General features: G+C 44.4%; 1 protein-coding gene across 1 annotated transcript in view; it reads left to right on the top strand.

Moving 5' to 3' along the window:
* GLDN (gliomedin) overlaps positions 1-18,364 on the top strand; it is a 67,791-nt gene that overhangs the window by 29,741 nt on the left and 19,686 nt on the right. Inside the window, exons 2-4 of the mRNA XM_057722526.1 lie at positions 2,454-2,505; positions 15,375-15,392; positions 15,763-15,870. Coding sequence (XP_057578509.1) covers positions 2,454-2,505; positions 15,375-15,392; positions 15,763-15,870 — 178 coding nt within the window. The remainder of the gene's footprint in view (positions 1-2,453; positions 2,506-15,374; positions 15,393-15,762; positions 15,871-18,364) is intronic.

Raw genomic sequence — 18,364 nt, forward strand, 5'->3', positions numbered from 1 at the left:
AGGCAAATCATGCTTAATTTAGCTCCCTCCCACCCTGGCTCTCTACTCCTCCTTACTTGAGGAGGAGTTTTAGGCTTTAGTTCTCCTTTTTAGGTTTCTCTCCAGAAGTATTGTAGAAAGTCAAAGACAAAGAGAGAATCTGGAAAGCAGCAAGAAAGAAGCATATAGAAGCACTTTCATATGTTCTATTTTTTTATATAAATGAAAGCATTTACACATGCTGCTCTGTACCTTGTGTTTTTTCATGTATCTTGGAGATCTCTCAATATCAGCTTTATGGATTTAAATTTACTCTTTTCAACAGTATTTCACTGTATGAATGTGCTACAATTTCTCTAACCAGACCTCACTGATAAATATTTAGGTTTTTTCTAGTTTTTGCTCTTGCCCACGTTTCTGCAACAATCATCTTTGTACTTACATCTTCTCATGCATGTATGAGTGTATCTGTAGAATAAATCTCAAAGTGTAATTGATGGGGCAAAAGGTAGATCCATTTAAATTTTAGTAAATATCATCAAAATGTCCTCTAAAGAGGCAGCATCCCTTTACATTTCCATCAACACAATATTAGAGTGCTATTTTCCTGACACCCTTGTGAGAAGTGCTCTTTACCTAAGAGGTAAAAATAGTGTTTCGTAACTTGATGTATTTCTTCAACTGTAAGTGAAGATAGGCACATTTTTTTTCTTTGAACTTTCTGCCTGGGTCATTGCCCATTGTCCTTTTTTTTCCTCCCCCTTTACTTATCGCTTTGTAACAGTTCTTTATATACAAGCCCTCTGCAATTATTTTTCTAAGTTTGTATTTCTCCTTTGTTATTGCTTGTAGTATTTTACCTCATGCAGAAAGTTTTAATTGTTAGACAGTCAAATTTATCACATTCTTCTTTCCTATATATAGTATGGGGTTGTTCTTTCTTAGAAAAGTCTTTCCTACTCTAATACCATTGTAAATATTTTTCCCAAAGTTTCCTTCGGTATTTTCACTAGTTTGTTTTGAACTGTTAACTTTTTGATTAATGCTGCTCAGTGAAATAGGGATCCATCTTTTTATTTTCTCCCCACATGTCTATCCAGCTGTCTCAACTCCATTTCCCAACTGCTAATGTTTCTTCCCACAATTTTGAAATGCCACATTATTTGGGTCTAAAAATTGCTCTATGTATAAATTTGAAATTCTTGGATGGTAAATTGGTAGATTAACTAAGTCATTCCCGGCATATCCAAGGAACCATCAAAACAGTAGCATAAATAATTTGCTTATCATATGCTGGGCCCTGTTGTAAGCATGTTGCATGTGTTCACTCATTTATGTGCATAACCAGGCTTTAAGTAAGGTAGGTACTGTTAACTCCATTTACAGACAAGGACACTGCAGCACAGAGAGGTTAAGTAACTTTCCCAAAGCCACACTGCCTGTGATGGCAAAGCCATGATTTGAATACAAGCAGTTTGATTTCAGGATTCATGCTCTATCCACACTATCTGCTGCCTCCACAGAACAGAAAACACTTTTGTGTGTACTTCCTACATACCAGGCACTGTTCTAAGAATTTCACATATAACTTCACTTAAGCTTCACAACAATCCTAAGATGTAAGTACTACTAATAGCCCCATTTTACAGATGAGCAAACAGGCAGAGTGGAACTAGAGAATGGAAAGGGAAGGGGGAATGGTGTGAGATGATGCTGGAGCAGGAGGAATTTTGCTGTATCTTGACAGCAGCAAGGAGTCACAAAAGTGTTTGAATCAGGGCTCACCTGATCAGATTTGGGTTTTGTGAAGCTATTAGCAGCAGTGTGAAAAATGAATGAGGGGAGGAGTGGAAAGTGGTATGTAGGAACCAGGTGTCAGGATGGTACCACAGTGCAATGACCATGCATTCCAGGTGACCATTCAGTGGCAAGTAGGCAATGTCCACATGGCATGAGAATCACTCCTCTAGGGGCAGTTTCCACATGCTAGACATGGAGCTGCCTAACCCTCAAGGCAGCTACTCCTATAATCTACATTTTCAGAGGGAACCAAAATGGCAAGTGAAGTCCCTCACCCATACTCAGTCAGATGAGTGCTTGCTTCTGACTGCTAAGCTCACCAGCCCTCTTTATTCAGAGCCGTAGATTGATCCCTTCAGACAATGGGGGGGGGGGGGGGGGGCGGCTTGGATGTAGATTTGGCGATTCCTTCCCCATCCTCTGCCTTCTCAGAGTTTGATAGAAATCAAGGAGATTCTGTTGACAATGTTAATAAATGAGCTGCCGATGTAAAAAATCTTTAGATCTTTTAAGAGTTTCTTTTCAGTTTTAGGTTAACATTTCCTTGGATTTCTACATATTCTCCTGAAGTTATTTCGTAAATTTTTTAAATTGCTTTCTGCTTGTCTGAATAAAGGGCAAGTTCAGGGCCCACTGCCTACTGTGCTGCTATTAATGGTCCTCTCTTCCTGCAGATCCGAGTGATGGTGGACCTGTGCAACAGCACCAGGGGTATCTGCCTGACAGGTAAGCTCACCTGGCCCTGAGCAAGAGCAGCTTACGTGGGGAACACATGTACTGGCCAAAGGGCCAGGGGCAGAATGAACACCTAGGAACTCCTTAGCTTGTAAAAATGTATGTTGTTTTACTTGTATACCAGATGTTTTCAATGGGCTGAAAATCAATAGTAATATAATTTTGAAAAATAATAATATTTTTGGTGTTGCCATAGAAATACAGTTGTGGAAAATAACTAGGTCTTGGGCAATTAGAAATGCATGGTACCTTGAACTGAGGCCATTGATGTTTTCCTTATTCCCATTCGTTTTTTAAAAGGGAAAAGAAAGAAAGGAAAAAGACCTTGCTAAGTGGTAGAGAGCTCTTACCAGAAGTAATTATTTCCCTATATCGTACATGTAGCTTGAATGGGAATCTCTAGATGATAACTGCTAATTAGTCAAGAAAACACTTTTTATGAAGGATGCTTTGTGTGGTGCCTACTACATGTCGGTTGGGCCTGGAGGTTGGTCATACTCTGCCCCCCTCCACTCAGTGAATCAAGGACAAACAGAAAGGAGGGAGGGAATTAACCTCAATGCGTTTATCAAGCCTTAGGACCAGGAATGGCTGATGGATGGGGCAGGGGAACAGGGGAGTGGCCTTTGTTTTTTTTGGGGGGGGCTGCAGAGGATCTTAGTTCCCCAATCAGGAATTGAGCCTGTGCCCCCTGCAGTGGAAGCATGGAGTCTTAAAGACTGGACTACCAGGGAAGTCTCAGGGGGTGGTCTTGATTTGATTATACCAGAGTCTGACAGAGACCGGCCTCTTATCTCAAGGGAGGGACACCTGCCCCCTGCCTTCAGAAGCTCACATGGGGAACACATGTGCTGGCCAAAGGGCCAGGAAAGAGTGAATACCTAGGAACACTTTAAGTTATGAAAATACATGTTGGTTTGCTTTTATCAGATGTTTTAATGAGCTAAAACTCAATTGTAATATAATTATGAAAAACAGTAATATTTTCAGTATTGCCATAGTAATATAGTGATGGAAAATAACTAGGTCTTAGGTAATTAGAAATGCGTGGTACTTTGAACTGAGGCCAGTCACCCAATTCATCACCCTCTGCCCCAACCAAACACTAACCAGGCCTAAGGATGGGCCTAGAGTGCCTGATTTCAGACACTGCATTTCCTGCCTCTTTGGAGGGGCAGCATTCTGAGGAAACAGAGGGAAATTATTTTTGCATTAAAAATCTATTATGGAGAGGTCCAGATCCAGAGGACAGTGTATGAAGATCCTGAGCTCACTTCCTCCCATGGACATACCGAAACTACAGTTACTTACAGAACAACTCTCTCTGAGAACAACCTGAAGACTAGCAGAACAGATTTTCTAAACTAAGGACAGAAAGAAAAGAACACAGTGAGACTGGTAGAGGTAGCAGAGACACAATCTAGTCAAACCCACACCCCCACTGCAGTGACCCACAAGCAGGAGGGATGTCACAGTCACAGAGATTCCCCCTGAGGAGCAAGGGGAACAAACCCCACATCAGGCCCCACATCAGCCTGGGGGACCTGGACTGGGAAGACGAGCCCCCATAATTCCTGGCTTTGAAAACCAGTAAGGTTTATGTTCAGGAGAGCTGAATGTGCTGTGGGAAACTGAGACTCTGCTCCTGAAGGGCGTGCACATCACACACATTCACTTGCTCTGACTTCCAGCACAGAGTCAGCAGCATGGAAACGGCTTAGGTCATATGAGAAGGAGATTCACTGATCAATTTTAAGGCATGTGCTGCAGGGACAGAGATCTGGAGGAACTTTCCCTGGGGATGGAACCACTGGGAGGCACATTTCTGTCACTGTTCATCGACTTGACTAGCACTGTGTGACCCACCCTGACGTTCCCCTGAGAACCCACTTCAGCCAGTCCCTCCAAAACACTTTCTGCCCTGCCCCATCCAGGTGGGCAGCCCTGGCTGGCACCAGCACCCCTCCAAAGTGGCTCCCACTCCAGAGGGCCAGCCACGCACCACAGGGCATCCATAATAGTCCCAGCCTGGTCTTGAAGCCAGTTGCACTGAAGGCCAGCCCTGCACATCAACAAGCCTGCAGCAGTGCTCTAGTGACCAGAGGGGATTGCATCACTGAGCCCCATAGGACACCTTCTACATAAGGCCACTCTTCCAAGACTAGGAGATGTAGCTGACATTCCTAATACGTAGAAACAAACACAGAGAGTTGGGCAAAATAAATAGCTTCCAAATGAAAAAACAAGACAAAACATCAGAAAAGGAGCTAAATTAAACAGAGATAAGCAACTTATAAGATAAAGAGTTCAAAGTAACAGTCATAAAGATGCCCACTGCTTGAGAAAATAATGGATGAACTCAGTGAGAATTTAAACAAAGAGAGAGAAAAAATTTCAAAAAACCAATCAGAACTGAAGAATATAATAATTGAAATGAAAAACACACTAGAATGAATAAACAGCAGATTCGAAAATGCAGAACAGATCAGCAATCTAGAAGACAGCATAGTGAAAATCACCTATTCAAAACAGTGAAAAGAAAAAAGAATTTTAAACAATGAGATAGTTTAAGGGAGCTCTGGGTCAAACATACTAACATTCACATTACAGGGTTCCCAGAAGGAGAAGAAAGAGAGAGAGAGAGAGAGAGAGGGACGGACAGACAGAAAACCTACCTGAAGAAATAGTGTCTGAAAACTTCCCTAACTTGGCAAAGGAAACAGACATCCAAGTCCAGGAAGCATGGAGAATCCCCCAAAAGATGAACCCAAAGAGGTCCACACCAAGACACATTGTAATTAAAATGTCAAAAGTTAAAGAGAGAATCTTATAAGCAGCAAGAAAAAAAACACTAGTTACGGACTTCCTAGGTGGTGCAGTGGTAAAGAACCTGCCTGCCAATGCAGGGGACAAGGGTTCGAGCCCTGCCCTGGGAAGATTCCACATGCCACAGAGCAACTAAGCCCATGTGCCACAATTATTGAACCTGTGCTCTAGAGCCCATGAGCCACAACTACTGAGCCCATGTGCCACAACTATTGAAGCCCACGCACCTAGGGCCCGTGCTCCACAACAAGAGAGGCCACTACAATGAGGAGCCTGCGCACCACAATGAAGACTAGCCCCCTGCTCACCGCAACTAGAGAAAGCCTGTGTGCAGCAACGAAGACCCAACGCAGCCAATAAATAAATAAAATAATTAATTAAAAAACAAAAAACAAAACACTAGTTACGTGCAAGGAAACCCCTATAAGACTATCAGCTGATTTTTCAGCAGAAACTTTATAGGCCAGAAGGGAGTGGCATGATGTTGAAAGTATTGAAAGGAAAAAATTTACAACCAAGAATACTTTACCCAACAAGGTTAGCATTTAGAATTAAAGGAGACATAAAGAGAGTCTCAGATAAGCAAAAGCTGGTGAGGGAGTTCATTATCACTAAACAGGCCTTAAAAGAAATATTAAAAGGATTTCTTTAAATGGAAAAGAAAAGGCCATAATTAGAAATAAGAAAATTATGAAAGAAAAAAATTTCAATGGTAACAGCAAACATATAGTAAAAATAGTGGATCAACTACCTAGAAAGCTAATATTAAGGTTAAAAGGCAAAAGCAGTAAAATAATCTATATCTAAAATAATTAGTTAAGAGATAAACAAAAAAGATGTAAAATATGATGTCAAAAACATAAAATGAAGGGCGGGGAAGTGAAAATGTAGAATGTGCTCAAACTTAAGTGACTATCAACTTAAAATAGACTACTATAACATAAGTTGTTATATATGAATCTCTGAGGAGATAAGAGACTGGTACTCGGAAAACATAAGACACTGATGAAAGAAACTGAAGATGACACAAGCAGATGGAAAGATATATTGTATTTGCTGATTGGAAGAATTAATATGTTAAAATGACCCTAAGGCAATCTACAGAGTCAGTAGAATCCCTATCAAAATGCCAATGTTATTTTTCACAGAACTGAGACAAGTAATCCTAAGATTTGTATGAAACCACAAAAGACCCCAAATAGCCAAAGCAATCTTAAGGAAGAAGAACAAAGAACTTCAAACTTCCTGATTTCAAACATTACAAAGATAAAGTAACCAAAACTGTATGGTTCTGGCACAAAAACAGGCACATAGATCAATGGAACAGAATAGAGAGCCTGAAAATAAACCCATGCTTTATGGTCAATTAATTTATGACAAAGGAGCCAATAACAGTAAGTGGAGAAAAGACAGTCTCTTCAATAAAATGGTGTTGGGGAAACTGGACAGCCACATGCAAAAGAATGAAACTGGACTACTTTCTTATGCCATAGGCAAAAATAAACTCAGAATGGATTAATGACTTAAAATGTAAGAAGAAAACAGGCAGTACACTCTTTGACATCAGTCTTAGCAATATTTTTTTTGGCTCTGTCTCTTCAGGCAAGGGCAACAAATACAAAAACTAAACAAATGGGACTACATAAAACTAAAAATCTTTTGCACAGCAAAGGAAACCATCAACAAAATGAAAAGGCAACCAAAGAAATGGGAAAAGATATTTGCAACTGATGTATCTGTTAAGAGGTGAATATCCAAAATATATAAAGAACTCAAGCAACTCAATATAAAAAAACCCAAAACAATTCAATTAAAAACTGGGTAGAGGACATGAATAAACATTTTTCTAAGGAAGACATACAGATGACCAACAGACACATGAAGAGATGCTCAACATCACTAATCAAGGAAACACAATTCAAAACCACAATGAGCTATCACATCACTCCTGTTAAAATGACTATTATCAAAAAGACAACTAAAAACAAATGTCAAGGAGGTGGGAAAAGGGGGACTCTCATGCACTGCTGGTGGGATTGTAAGCTGGTGCAGCCACTATGGAAAACAGCATGGAGGTTCCTCAAAAAATTAAAAGTAAAACTACCATATTATCCAGCAATTCCACTACTTAGTATCTGAAGAAAACAAAACTGATTAGAAAAGATATATGCACCTCTATGTTCACTGCAGTATTATTTACAATAGCCAAAATATGAAAGCATCCTAAGTGCCCACTGATAGATGAATGGATAAAGAAGATGTGGTACATATATACAACGGAATACTACTCAGCCATTAAAAAAGAATGAAATTTTGCCATTGCAGCAAAACGGATGGACCTAGAGGGTAATAAGCCAAATGAAATAAGTCTGATGGAGAAAGACAAACATTGTATGATTTCACTCATATGTGGAATCTAGAAAACAAATGAACAAACATAGTAAAACAGAAACAGACTCACTGATACAGAGAACAAACAGATGGTTGCCGAGGAGAGGGGATTGGGAGAAAAGTGAAATGAGTGAGGTACAAACTTCCAGTTGTAAAATAAACGAGTCATGGGGATGTAGTGTCCAGCATAGGGAATATAGTCAGTATTATTGCAGTTACTTTGTATTGTGACAAATTACTAGACTTATGGTGGTCAATCTGTAATGTACATAAATGTTGAATCACTATGTAGTACACCTAAAACTAACATATGTCAATTCTACTTCAATTAAAAAAGAAAAAAGAAAAAATTCTATTATGGTGTAAATGCACAGCTCTCGTGGACTTTGAAGATCACCACAACACTTTGGAGCCATCTGAAGCTTGTGTTGGGTCTCCTCCGTCTATAACCCCAGGTTCTGGGGAGGTCCTGGTCACTTCACAGGGCTGCACTGGTGGAGGCTGAGAAACTCTGCACAGTGTGCATGGAGCTGTAAGAAACCTCTTCTGCAATATTCTTCCCAGGACCTCTCGTTACCTGCCACGTATTAGGAGCTCTGGTTGAGTCTGTTAAGTGACTGAACCTGTGATTTATGTAAGTGCTTAATGGGGGTGGTGGGCTGCTAAGAAAGATGCTTCCCTGAGGAACCCTGAGTCCAAGGCTGATTCTTGTTTGCTTAGTTTAGCTTCAGAGAAAAAAGCTATAATCCTGTGGCTTCTTAGATAATGCTAATTGAAAAAGGGAGGGGATATATGTATACGTATGGCTGATTCATTTTGCTGTGCAGTAGAAGCTAACACAACGTTGTAAAGCAACTATACTCCAAAAAAATTAATTAAAAAAAAAAAGAAAATGCTAATTGAATTACTCAAGTCACATTTCAGCCCTCACAGAAAATTAAATATCTTCAGAACAGCTTGATCCTTTATTCTGAAACCCTTGTGGCTTAAGTACCTTTCTTCCATCCCTGGGAGTCCCTTTTCAGCGTTTCTGCGTGTGACAGTAATGAGCGCTAGAGAAATGCTCAAATGGATGGAATTACAGGCACAAAAGCCCTGTTGAGAGGCACAGGGAAAGCCTCTTCCTTTTTGATTTTTATAGTGATAGAATGAGAGCCAGGCTGTTCAGTGAATGTGGGCTGGAGCTATTGAGACCACTTAGGAGAGATGGGCGGGATCGCATCTGTGCTGGAAATGGGTTGAGGAGGTTATTCTTTGGCACCTAAAAATGCTTTTCAAAAGCCAGCCCCTTCTTTTTTCGTGACAGGTTGAAACTGGGCTTCCTTTTACACAGAAAGCTCTTCAATTAAAACTTCGGTATGAAAAGTACACGTTGCAAGGCAGGGAGATACCTAGGGATAGGCCCAGCTGCCTGGATTGGGGGCAGGGAGGTGACAGGACCCATGACTGAACTGGGGAACTTCAGAGAGCCTTGGCCCAGAGCTCCCAGAAGATGCCTTCAGGAAAGATTGCCAGGGCAGATCATGGGCTTGGAGCCTGAGAACAAGATCTAGCTCTCCACTGGATTCATCTTTAAAAAAGCAGGTGCTTCTGACTTGAGGCTAGTCCCGCGGTGCCCATGAAACCCCATTCCTGTCCCTTTCCCAGGACTCAGCTGTTGTTGCTCTGGGAACAAGGACAGATGTTGTATAGTTTTGCGCAGCCAGTGACATCTCAGGTGAATGGTGAAAGCAGTTCACTAGCTAGAGTAGCCAGGGGGGTTTGCTAGTGCAGAGTTTGTCAAATGACATATGGTTTTCTGGATGCATCTTAACCCTGAGCCCAAGTTTCCTTGGGAGCCCGGAAGCATATCTTCTGGAAGAGCAGGTATCTTGAAGAAGACACGTCTTAGGTAATTCTTCACTTCCAGTGACCTCCACATGTAGGCTTGTTGGAAAATCTCTAAACCATCTTATTGCTGAACTGTTTGTTGCGACAAAGGCACTTTGAATCCACAGTGCCCATCCTCCTTGCAGCCATGTGACTCCAACCCAGTGATAATACTTCTTATCCTATATCCAGGCAGACATCAATAGTGGATCACAGTTGCTGCTGAGCATGGCCTCAGGTCTCAGGTCATTATTTCTGGGGTCGCAAAAAGTTGTGCTAATTGATTAGAACGGGCACTTGGAATAAAACCTATTTGCCATCCTTACTCTATTCATTTTTAAGGTTGCCATGGCCATAACCCAAAGTCAAAATGCACCAAACCAGTGAGATTGGACCAAAGCTTCAGTCTAATGGGGTCATGTGAGGAAAGATACATACTTTTCCATGTCAGGTGCCCTGGGACTGGCAGAGGAGCTGGCAGCAGGGGCGGTTGCAGAGGATGGCCCAACACACAGAGGGTGGGAACTGAGGCCTCAAAGCTCCAGCCAGGCCAGCCTTTCGTGAACAAATGCATATGCCGTTCTCAGAACAGCCAGTGCAGCTGATGATGTTTTCACTCAGCTGGCCTCACTGAGCAAACTAGCCAGTTGTTTCAGTGTTGGTGGATTCAGGCTGCAGTCAGGCTGCAAAGGTGTATTCCGGCTTGACCCTCTCAGGCAGTCCCTTAAGGAAAGCCAAGCATGCCTGCCTCCCAAGGGGAAAAAGGAGACCACACCCACTCTGGCCAGAGCTCCTGTCTGGCCCTGAAGCTGTGGCTGGCATGAATCCCCACCCCCAGCGAGTCCTTGCTGGGATTAGGAGTAGGAGGGAATGAAGACTACCTACCTTGGAAGTTTTCCAGGCCAGGAAGTATCAGGTTTATGAAGTCATATTTACACTAGGTCTTTCTATGGCAGCAGAACCAGGCCTTACTTTCTATTTGGATTTTTTGGCTTCTTTTTTTCCCCCTCTACCAGCAAGGCTTTGGGAAATGTGTAGCCACTTCCTCTGTGGTCACTGCTGTGCTAAGCCCGTCCCTTGGGTCAGACAACATCAGTTCTGACACCACCCCGAAGTGAAAAGGGAGGCTACTAAAAGGAAATTAGAGATAAGCATCTTCTCCTATGACTTGGAATGGCTGTGGTGGGAGGAATCAGGGAGTCAGGCTTTCCAGAGCCCGTAGGGTTAGCCACTGACCAGCACCTGCGCTTGAAGGCAGGAAGTGAGACTTACACTTTTTTATTACTCATTCCACGTAACTTTGGTGCCTAAATTTCCTGTCTCTGATTAAGATTCTACTATTTGCTGGTAACAGGAACCCACTAGAGCTTAAATGAGGAAAAGGGGGTGAGAGGTTATAAGGGATAAAGACAGAGGGATGTATTTGTCAAGCTAGGTTTGGCCACGCTCTGGTAACAATTAAACCTTAAAATCTCAGTGGCTTAACACAGCAAAGGCTTATTTCTCACTCCACAAAGTCCAGCGAAGTTTGGGTGACTGTCCAAGACAGTTCCGGGGACTCAAGGATCCAAGTGCTACCATCTTGTGGCTCCATCATCTCAGCAGCAGGCACCAAGGTCACGCCCAAGGGAAGAGAGAGGAACAAAGGATGACATCCACTGGGTACTTTAAAAGGTCAGGCCTGGAAGCATCTCCCTTCCCCATTCCCATCATGGAAGGAAGGCTGGGAAACACAATCTCTCTGTGGGTCCAGGAAGATGACAATGAAACTGAGTTTGGTGAACACAAGGCTTGCCTCATGAGACACAAGGGTATGTCACAGAGAGGCCAGCAGGGCAGGGGAGGCAGCCAGGCCCAGGGGCCTGGAGCCAGGAACTGGAAAGCCACCAGGAACCCACACAGCTCCTCTCTCAGCCTTTCTGACTCTCATCTCTGCTTCTCTCTCCTTCATTTTCTTCTCTCTGCAGACTGACATTTTTCACTGTGCATGGCCATCCACAGACCTCTAGCTTACATAAGTAGGGGCATTGTGGCTCAACTTTAGATTGTAAGGATAAAAAGTCTAAGGGGTTCAGCTCCTATCAAGCATCTACCCAATTCTAATCATCCCCAGCTAGGAGTTGGGGTGGGGTAATCAGAGCCATTTGCAGGGCCCAGTACAAAATGAAAATGCAGGGTCCCTTGTTCAAGAAGCAGGAAAAAGGCTTTTTTCCTTTCTTCCACAGTCTCTCTTGACTTGCCATGGTGGGGCTTTTTATTTGCTGCTTAAGGTCGTACTCCCTGAGGCATGGGATACTCACCGAGTATCAGGCAGACTGATACTCGCTGACTCACAGGCACGGGGCTCCCTGTGACTCAGGCATGCAGGGCACACACCAACCCTAGCCTCCCCTGTACTCGAGCCTGGGCCCCCACTGGGGTGGCGGGTGGCAGCAGTCGTTGATGGGACGGGGAGTAGGGAGGACACATCAAGCAGCACAGGAGCAGGCAGGGGAAATCTGTCCTGGGGAGGCAGGGAGGTGGTAGGAGGCAGGGCCACATACAAATCAAGGCTCAAAGCCCCTGGGACATGCTCACCGTCCCATTGCACATCACTTCAAAACACACATTCAAAGAAAAAATGGTTAAGAACTTCCAAACAGCCACCACAGAGCGTTTAAACCCAAGCAGGGAGCTCCGTTCTTAGTGTGGAGCCCTGTGTAACTGCACTGGTGTCAGGCCCAGGAGACAGCCCTGTGTACAGTGTCAATATGCAGATGGCTGCCCACGCATGTTCCTAGAGGGTCTGTTATTTCAGAAGGGGAGAAGGGTCAGGAGCTAAAAGCACATCCTGAAATATGGTTTTCTACATGACTAGTAGGCACACATTTGACATTTGACATTATTATAATGACTAATATTTGGGGCTTCTTCTGGGTATAAGGGGCCACTGGCCGCTCCGTTGGCATCCCGGGGACATTGGGACAGTCATCGTCACTGTATCACTCTGCTCCTGAGTTCTTAGGAGCTGTTTGTCATCCTTTCTCTTCTGAAATTCTCTAGCTTCAAGGCATGAGACCTGCTGGCTTCCCTCCGCCATCTTCTGATCACTCTCTCTTTCCTGGTGCTTCTTCTATCACCTGCCTCCCTCCAGATGGGGTGTGTCCACCTCTCTACATCCCCAAATTTGGCTCAAACATTTCACTTTTACCTTAAGGCTAGTAGTTCCCAATCTTTCTAGGGTCAGGAACCCCTTTAAGGATAATGACTGATTCTTTTCCCAGAAAATGTTCACATCATGTCAAGGGGACCCAGGACTACCTGCATCCCAATCACCTAAATGCAGGTTCCTGGGCTTCACTCTAAATCCAAACCAAATCAGAATCTCCAGATGGGTATCTGCATTTTCACAAGCATTCTAGTTGATTCTGTGGCCTCAAATGAGTAAGAACTGTAGCCACAGGGTGTCAAGGACCTTAGGTCAGGGTCAGGAAACCCTAATCTAAACACTTCATCATAGTGACACCCTTGGCCATAACTAATGTGTCCTAAGTATACAGCTCCAGCCAAGACCTCTCTCCAGTACCCCACTGCATGGAAATGGTTATTGAACTGTCCCTTTTTTTTTTAATTAATTTTTTTGGAGTATAATTGATTTATAATGTGTTAATTTCTGCTGTACAGCAAAGCGAATCAGTTATACACATACATATATCCACTCTTTTTTAGATTCCATTCCCATTTAGGTCATTACAGAGTATTAAGTAGAGTTCCCTGTGCTATATAGTAGGTTCTTATTAGTTTTCTATTGTATATATGGTAATGTGTATACCTCAATCCCAATCTCTCCCTCCTTGAGAACTCTTGAAACCTACTATATATAGTTGATTCTTGCTTGTTTGCCTTTTTCTACCAATCTGCACACCTGAATTTGGCTCCATCTGCAGTCGGGACTGACGATTGATTGTTTTCTTCTGACAGCTGTCAAAGGGCCACACCACCTCCTTACCAGGGCGTGTGTGCGCCACCTGGCGATAAACTGAACACACTGACTACAGGCTACACTGACCCTACTAAATGCCGTGCCGTTTTCAGCAAATCATTTTTGCCCAACATAGGACTGAATGTATTGAAAGTGTACCTTCAAACACTTATCCTTCCAAAAGTTTTCATGTCTGTCAAATAGGCTTATCAGTATCCAGGCCCCGAGACATCTGAGAGACCTCCTCTGTGGTCTCCTCCCTAATCAGACATGGAGTCCTGCCCACTCTTCTGCTGAAATACTTCTGGAATATTTATCTCCCTCCAGAGCTCTACAGTCACCAACCAAATTCATCCACAGCCTTGTCCCAGATGTTAACTACAAAGATCCTCTGGATATTTTCTCCCTGCCCCACCCCCTTCCTTCTCTTTCTCATCTCATTTCCTAGTTCTATTCCATTTCCATCTACAGAGAGGATCTCAAACGCACGCTAACTTCAGTGTCATTCCCCTCCCCACCTCCCACTTAAAAATCTGCTATAGCTCTGCACTGCCATGCGCATACTGTCTACACCTCCCCCACTTGGCTTTCAAGTGCTGTTGCCCCACATCCCTCTGCCAAGTATATACGCAGCCGCATCTCTACACACTCCAGCTGAGCCCGTCTTCCTCCTTTCTCTCACCCTGAATCATGGAAGCTTCCACCCCTGTACCTTTGCTCCAGCCCATCTCCAGCATGGGATGCTCAGCCCTCACCCCTGCAGCCATTTCAGGCCACTGTGTCTTCAGAGCCACAGATCAAGACTCACTCTCTCTGAGGGCCTTCTCAGACTGCCTTGTGCCCAGAATTCCCTGGCACCTCTGTTGGGGTTTCCTTCTCTGTAGCTCCCTCATATCTCATCAAAGTATTCACCTTCCTCAGATAGGTCGTAAACACAACAGACACAAGAACCAAGCCTTCTACTTACGGGTAGATTTTGGTGCACATAGAAGTGCTTAGTAAATGGAGATTTTCTGAAAAGTAACAGGCTTGCATCTTCAGAAAGACCTACCCACTCCAATGTCGGTGATTGTTATATGTGGTCCAGAAAAACAAAAGACCCTCAACTGTTCATGTTACAACCTCATTGGCTTGTTTGGGGCTTAAATGGAATAATTGACACTAAGACTATTTGTGGAAGCAAAATTATTATGTTAGATTATGTGTAAATGATTCACCTGAACCCCTTAGATCCTCGGATAATTACACACTAAGAAAGGTATTTGTTACCTGATCTGGACCCTCAAGTTTTCTCAGGCTATTTTTTACAACAAAATAGAGACCCAGCAAACCAGCTTCTCCTCTCAATTCCCCTTGGTGGCCTAGAGGAGACAGGCTGGCTGGATGAGAGCATTTGGGGCTTCTCCCAGGACAGCCGGATCTCAGCTATGCAAAAGCAGCACTTCCTGACACCTACCTGTGCCAGGGCTGCACTAGTGCCCACCTGCATTGACACTAAACCTCGTTTAATTAAGTTGGTTGCTTGAGAGAAGACTGATTTATGAGTCTATAGCGAAGCCACTTAGAAATTATTCTTAGTCCACTGGAACTTAAAAGTGGTTTTGATTGGCAAATGGGTCTTTGTTGAGTTGTTTTTAAGGATCTTTGGGCAAATATACTGAGTTCTAAATAAAAGGCACGGGGCAGTTCCTTAGGGCCCATAGATGATTAGTGTTTTAAAAGGGGGAAGGTGCTCTTTGTTTTTTGGATTGTGGTGTTGGTTCACTTACTTCCATCTGTGGTTTATCTTCTAAAATTTTTTTTTCTGTTGTAGGACCGCCTGGCCCAGCAGGTAAGAGCCCATGGATTTTCCGAGTTCACGGGGAGGATGTGGGTGGCTGGCTCCCCAGGATCGCTCAGAGGGGACTGAGGCAGGGAAGGGGGAAGAGTCTGAAGTCAGCCTTGACTATCACTGTGTCCCCTCCTTCTCTCTATCCCAATCACCAGCTCTTCTGTTCCCTCCCACTAGAGAACCTGCTATCAGCGTTCCCCACCTGTCACTGCTTCAGGCGGGGGCAGGGAAGGTGGAGAAGGAAAGGAAAAAGCAAGAGAAGATCTAGAAAAGGCATCGATGCCTGCCCAGTTTCACTGGCTAAAAGAGATCACGTTAACTTCAGTGAAGATTTTTTTTAAGTGTTCCCATTTCCCGTGTTTTGATGCAGGACCTCCAGGAATTGATGGGTTACCAGGACACAACGGATCAGATGGACAGCCTGGTCCCCAGGGCCCAAGAGGCGAAAAAGGAGCAAATGGAAAAAGAGGAAAAATGGGTATTTTGGCTCTCTTCTAATTAATTCGCTCGTTTTTTGTCTCCATTATTGCATTTTGGATGAACCAAAGCTGGTGCAGTCGGGGAAAAGTGCTGCATCTCTGAATGCAAGGCTGGTTTACTCTTGCCTGGAAGCAGCTGTGTTCTGGGGCAGCAAGGGCCTTCTCTTTGGTCCAACCCTGAGGAAGGTTTATATCCAGTCTGTCTGGGAAAAGCAGTATACCTGAGAACTGATGTCACTCCTCTGCTTGCTCTGATGCAGACAGACAGATGGAAGGGGCAGGAGTGAGCAGCCCTGGGAAGGGGCACTCCATGGGCTATGAAAGCTATCTGTGCTGGTGCCCCAAGTTCTTTTAAGGGTCAATTCCTGCCTGACCCTCTCACTGCCTCCTCCTGCTCAGCAAATGTTTGCGTTTGATTGAAAATCAATTGACTAAAGTTGACCCTTAGGTTTTCCTGGCTGGATGAATAGCTAGAATGATTTGAGTAGAAAGGCAGCATCTAGGCTGACTCTCAGGTTATGTGGTCCCAGCTGTCAGGGTCTCCTGTCCAAGGGTCATAGGACAATTATGAAGATGTGGCTGGCATCTCTGAGCTACTATCTCTGTCCTGCTGTGAGCAGTGGCATTGCCACCACCCAAGCAAAGACCTGGAAACACCAAGGTGTCAGATATGTCAGGGAGCAGTGACCATCAGGGACTCAGCCAGGGCCTGGCAGGAGGCTGGGCGCTGGAGCCTGGGACAGGGTGAGTTCTAAGGGGCTCTGAGCACCAGTCCTGGGAAGCCCGTGAGCAGAGTCACCTGAAGAGAGCTGGCACAAGGCACGGTGGAGGCTTGTGGGCAGGAGGTACAGACTCCTCGGGATGCTTCGAAGGAAGTCTGGTTTATTTTCAGCCTCTTGGTCATGCTGCCCTACTCACCTGGAAAGACCCCAGGCTAGAAGAGCTGCTAGAAAACCCTTCCAGACAACACAGTAACCCCTTCCAGCATTTCTGCTCTTAAACAATTTGAGTGAGAACCAGTGGAAAGGGAGAAAATTGTGGAGGGGCTCTACCACTTGCCAAAAGCTTGCATGCCTGTATTCCCAGGGGCAGCCTCTGTGAAAATGGGCCCACACAGCCCACGTCAGTTCAGTCCCCAGAAGGCCAGCAATTACAGCCGGGACTGCAGAGCGGCATGGACCCTAACATGTCGGATAATAACTGTAATTATAAATGAACATCAGTGTGGTCAGCTTAAAGAAATGCACAACAGGAGAGTTGCGACTTCAGTTTTATTTGGGGCAAAATGAGGACTGCAGCCTGGGAGACAGCGTTTCAGAGAGCTCTGAGAAACTGCTCCCAAGGGGAAGGTCAGCACACATGTGATTTTGGTGAAGGGGGAGTGCATGCAGTCGAGCACACATTTTTTTGCGGAAGGTTTCTTCTAATCTCAAGGAACAGTTGTCACCATGAAGGATTTTAGCGTTTTTGTAGATATGAGGAGGTACAAAATTTGGGCTCATAAAATAAGCTCCTGAAAATATCTAACTATCTAAAAACCTGTCCAGCCAGTTTCTCCCAGAGCACAGAGTGCCTCATTTCTGCTCTCCACCCTGAACTGCTTTCAGGGGGTGTTGAAAATCCGCAGCTGCAGCAGCACACGATTTAATCCTTGTAGAAGTAGATGGCGAGTGCTGATGGCAAGTGCCAGTTTGTAGTTGACGACATCAATTAATGATGACCGTCAGTGTTCAGGCACTTGGTTTATCCAAGGAAGACCCTGAAATGTGATCCAGTCCTGAGGATTCAGTAATGAGTATTATGAGAGCCAGCTATGATGGGGAGGGACCACCAAGAAGCACTGAATATGGGGCAGGTGAGAAAGGAGTCGTTTCCAAAAAGATCTGAGACAGAGCTCTGGCTTCGAAGAGATATGCTTCGCATGCAGCCCATAACCCAGTGAGGGCAGAAAAGAAAAAGTCTGTTTATTTCTGTAAGACATATTTATGTGGCAGGTATTATTCTAGATGCCAGAGATCCAGAAATGAAAAAGCTAACAAAATCTCTGCCCTCCTGAGGCTGACATTCTAGTCTGGGCAGATTGACAGTGAACAAGATAAGCAAGTAGAATGTATTGTCTGTTACACAGTGCTAAGTGCTGAAGAGGAAAAATAGAGCAAGGCGAGGGGATAGGAAGTGTGTGGAGTGGGGTGTGACTGTGGCCTGGCAAGGCCCCTTGAGAAGGGACCTTCGAGCAAACACCTGAAGGAGAGGAGAGCGCAGGTGGCAGGCTGTCTGGGGGAGAAGGTTCCAGCAGAGCGTGTTAAGTCCAGTGCACCTGCCGCTGCTGAGAAGCTGCAGGAAAGCCAGGTAGCTGGACAGAGAGGATGAGAGGTAAGCATGGTCAGGCTGAATCCAGAGAGGTAACAAGGCCAAATCAGCTTAGCCCTGGGCATTTTAAGAACTGGGGTTTGTACTCAGACACCTGCCCTGCACGCCTCCCTGGCAGCCACA

This window comes from Hippopotamus amphibius, chromosome 2 (genome assembly GCF_030028045.1).
Source record: "Hippopotamus amphibius kiboko isolate mHipAmp2 chromosome 2, mHipAmp2.hap2, whole genome shotgun sequence".
Taxonomy (NCBI): Eukaryota; Metazoa; Chordata; class Mammalia; order Artiodactyla; family Hippopotamidae; genus Hippopotamus; species Hippopotamus amphibius.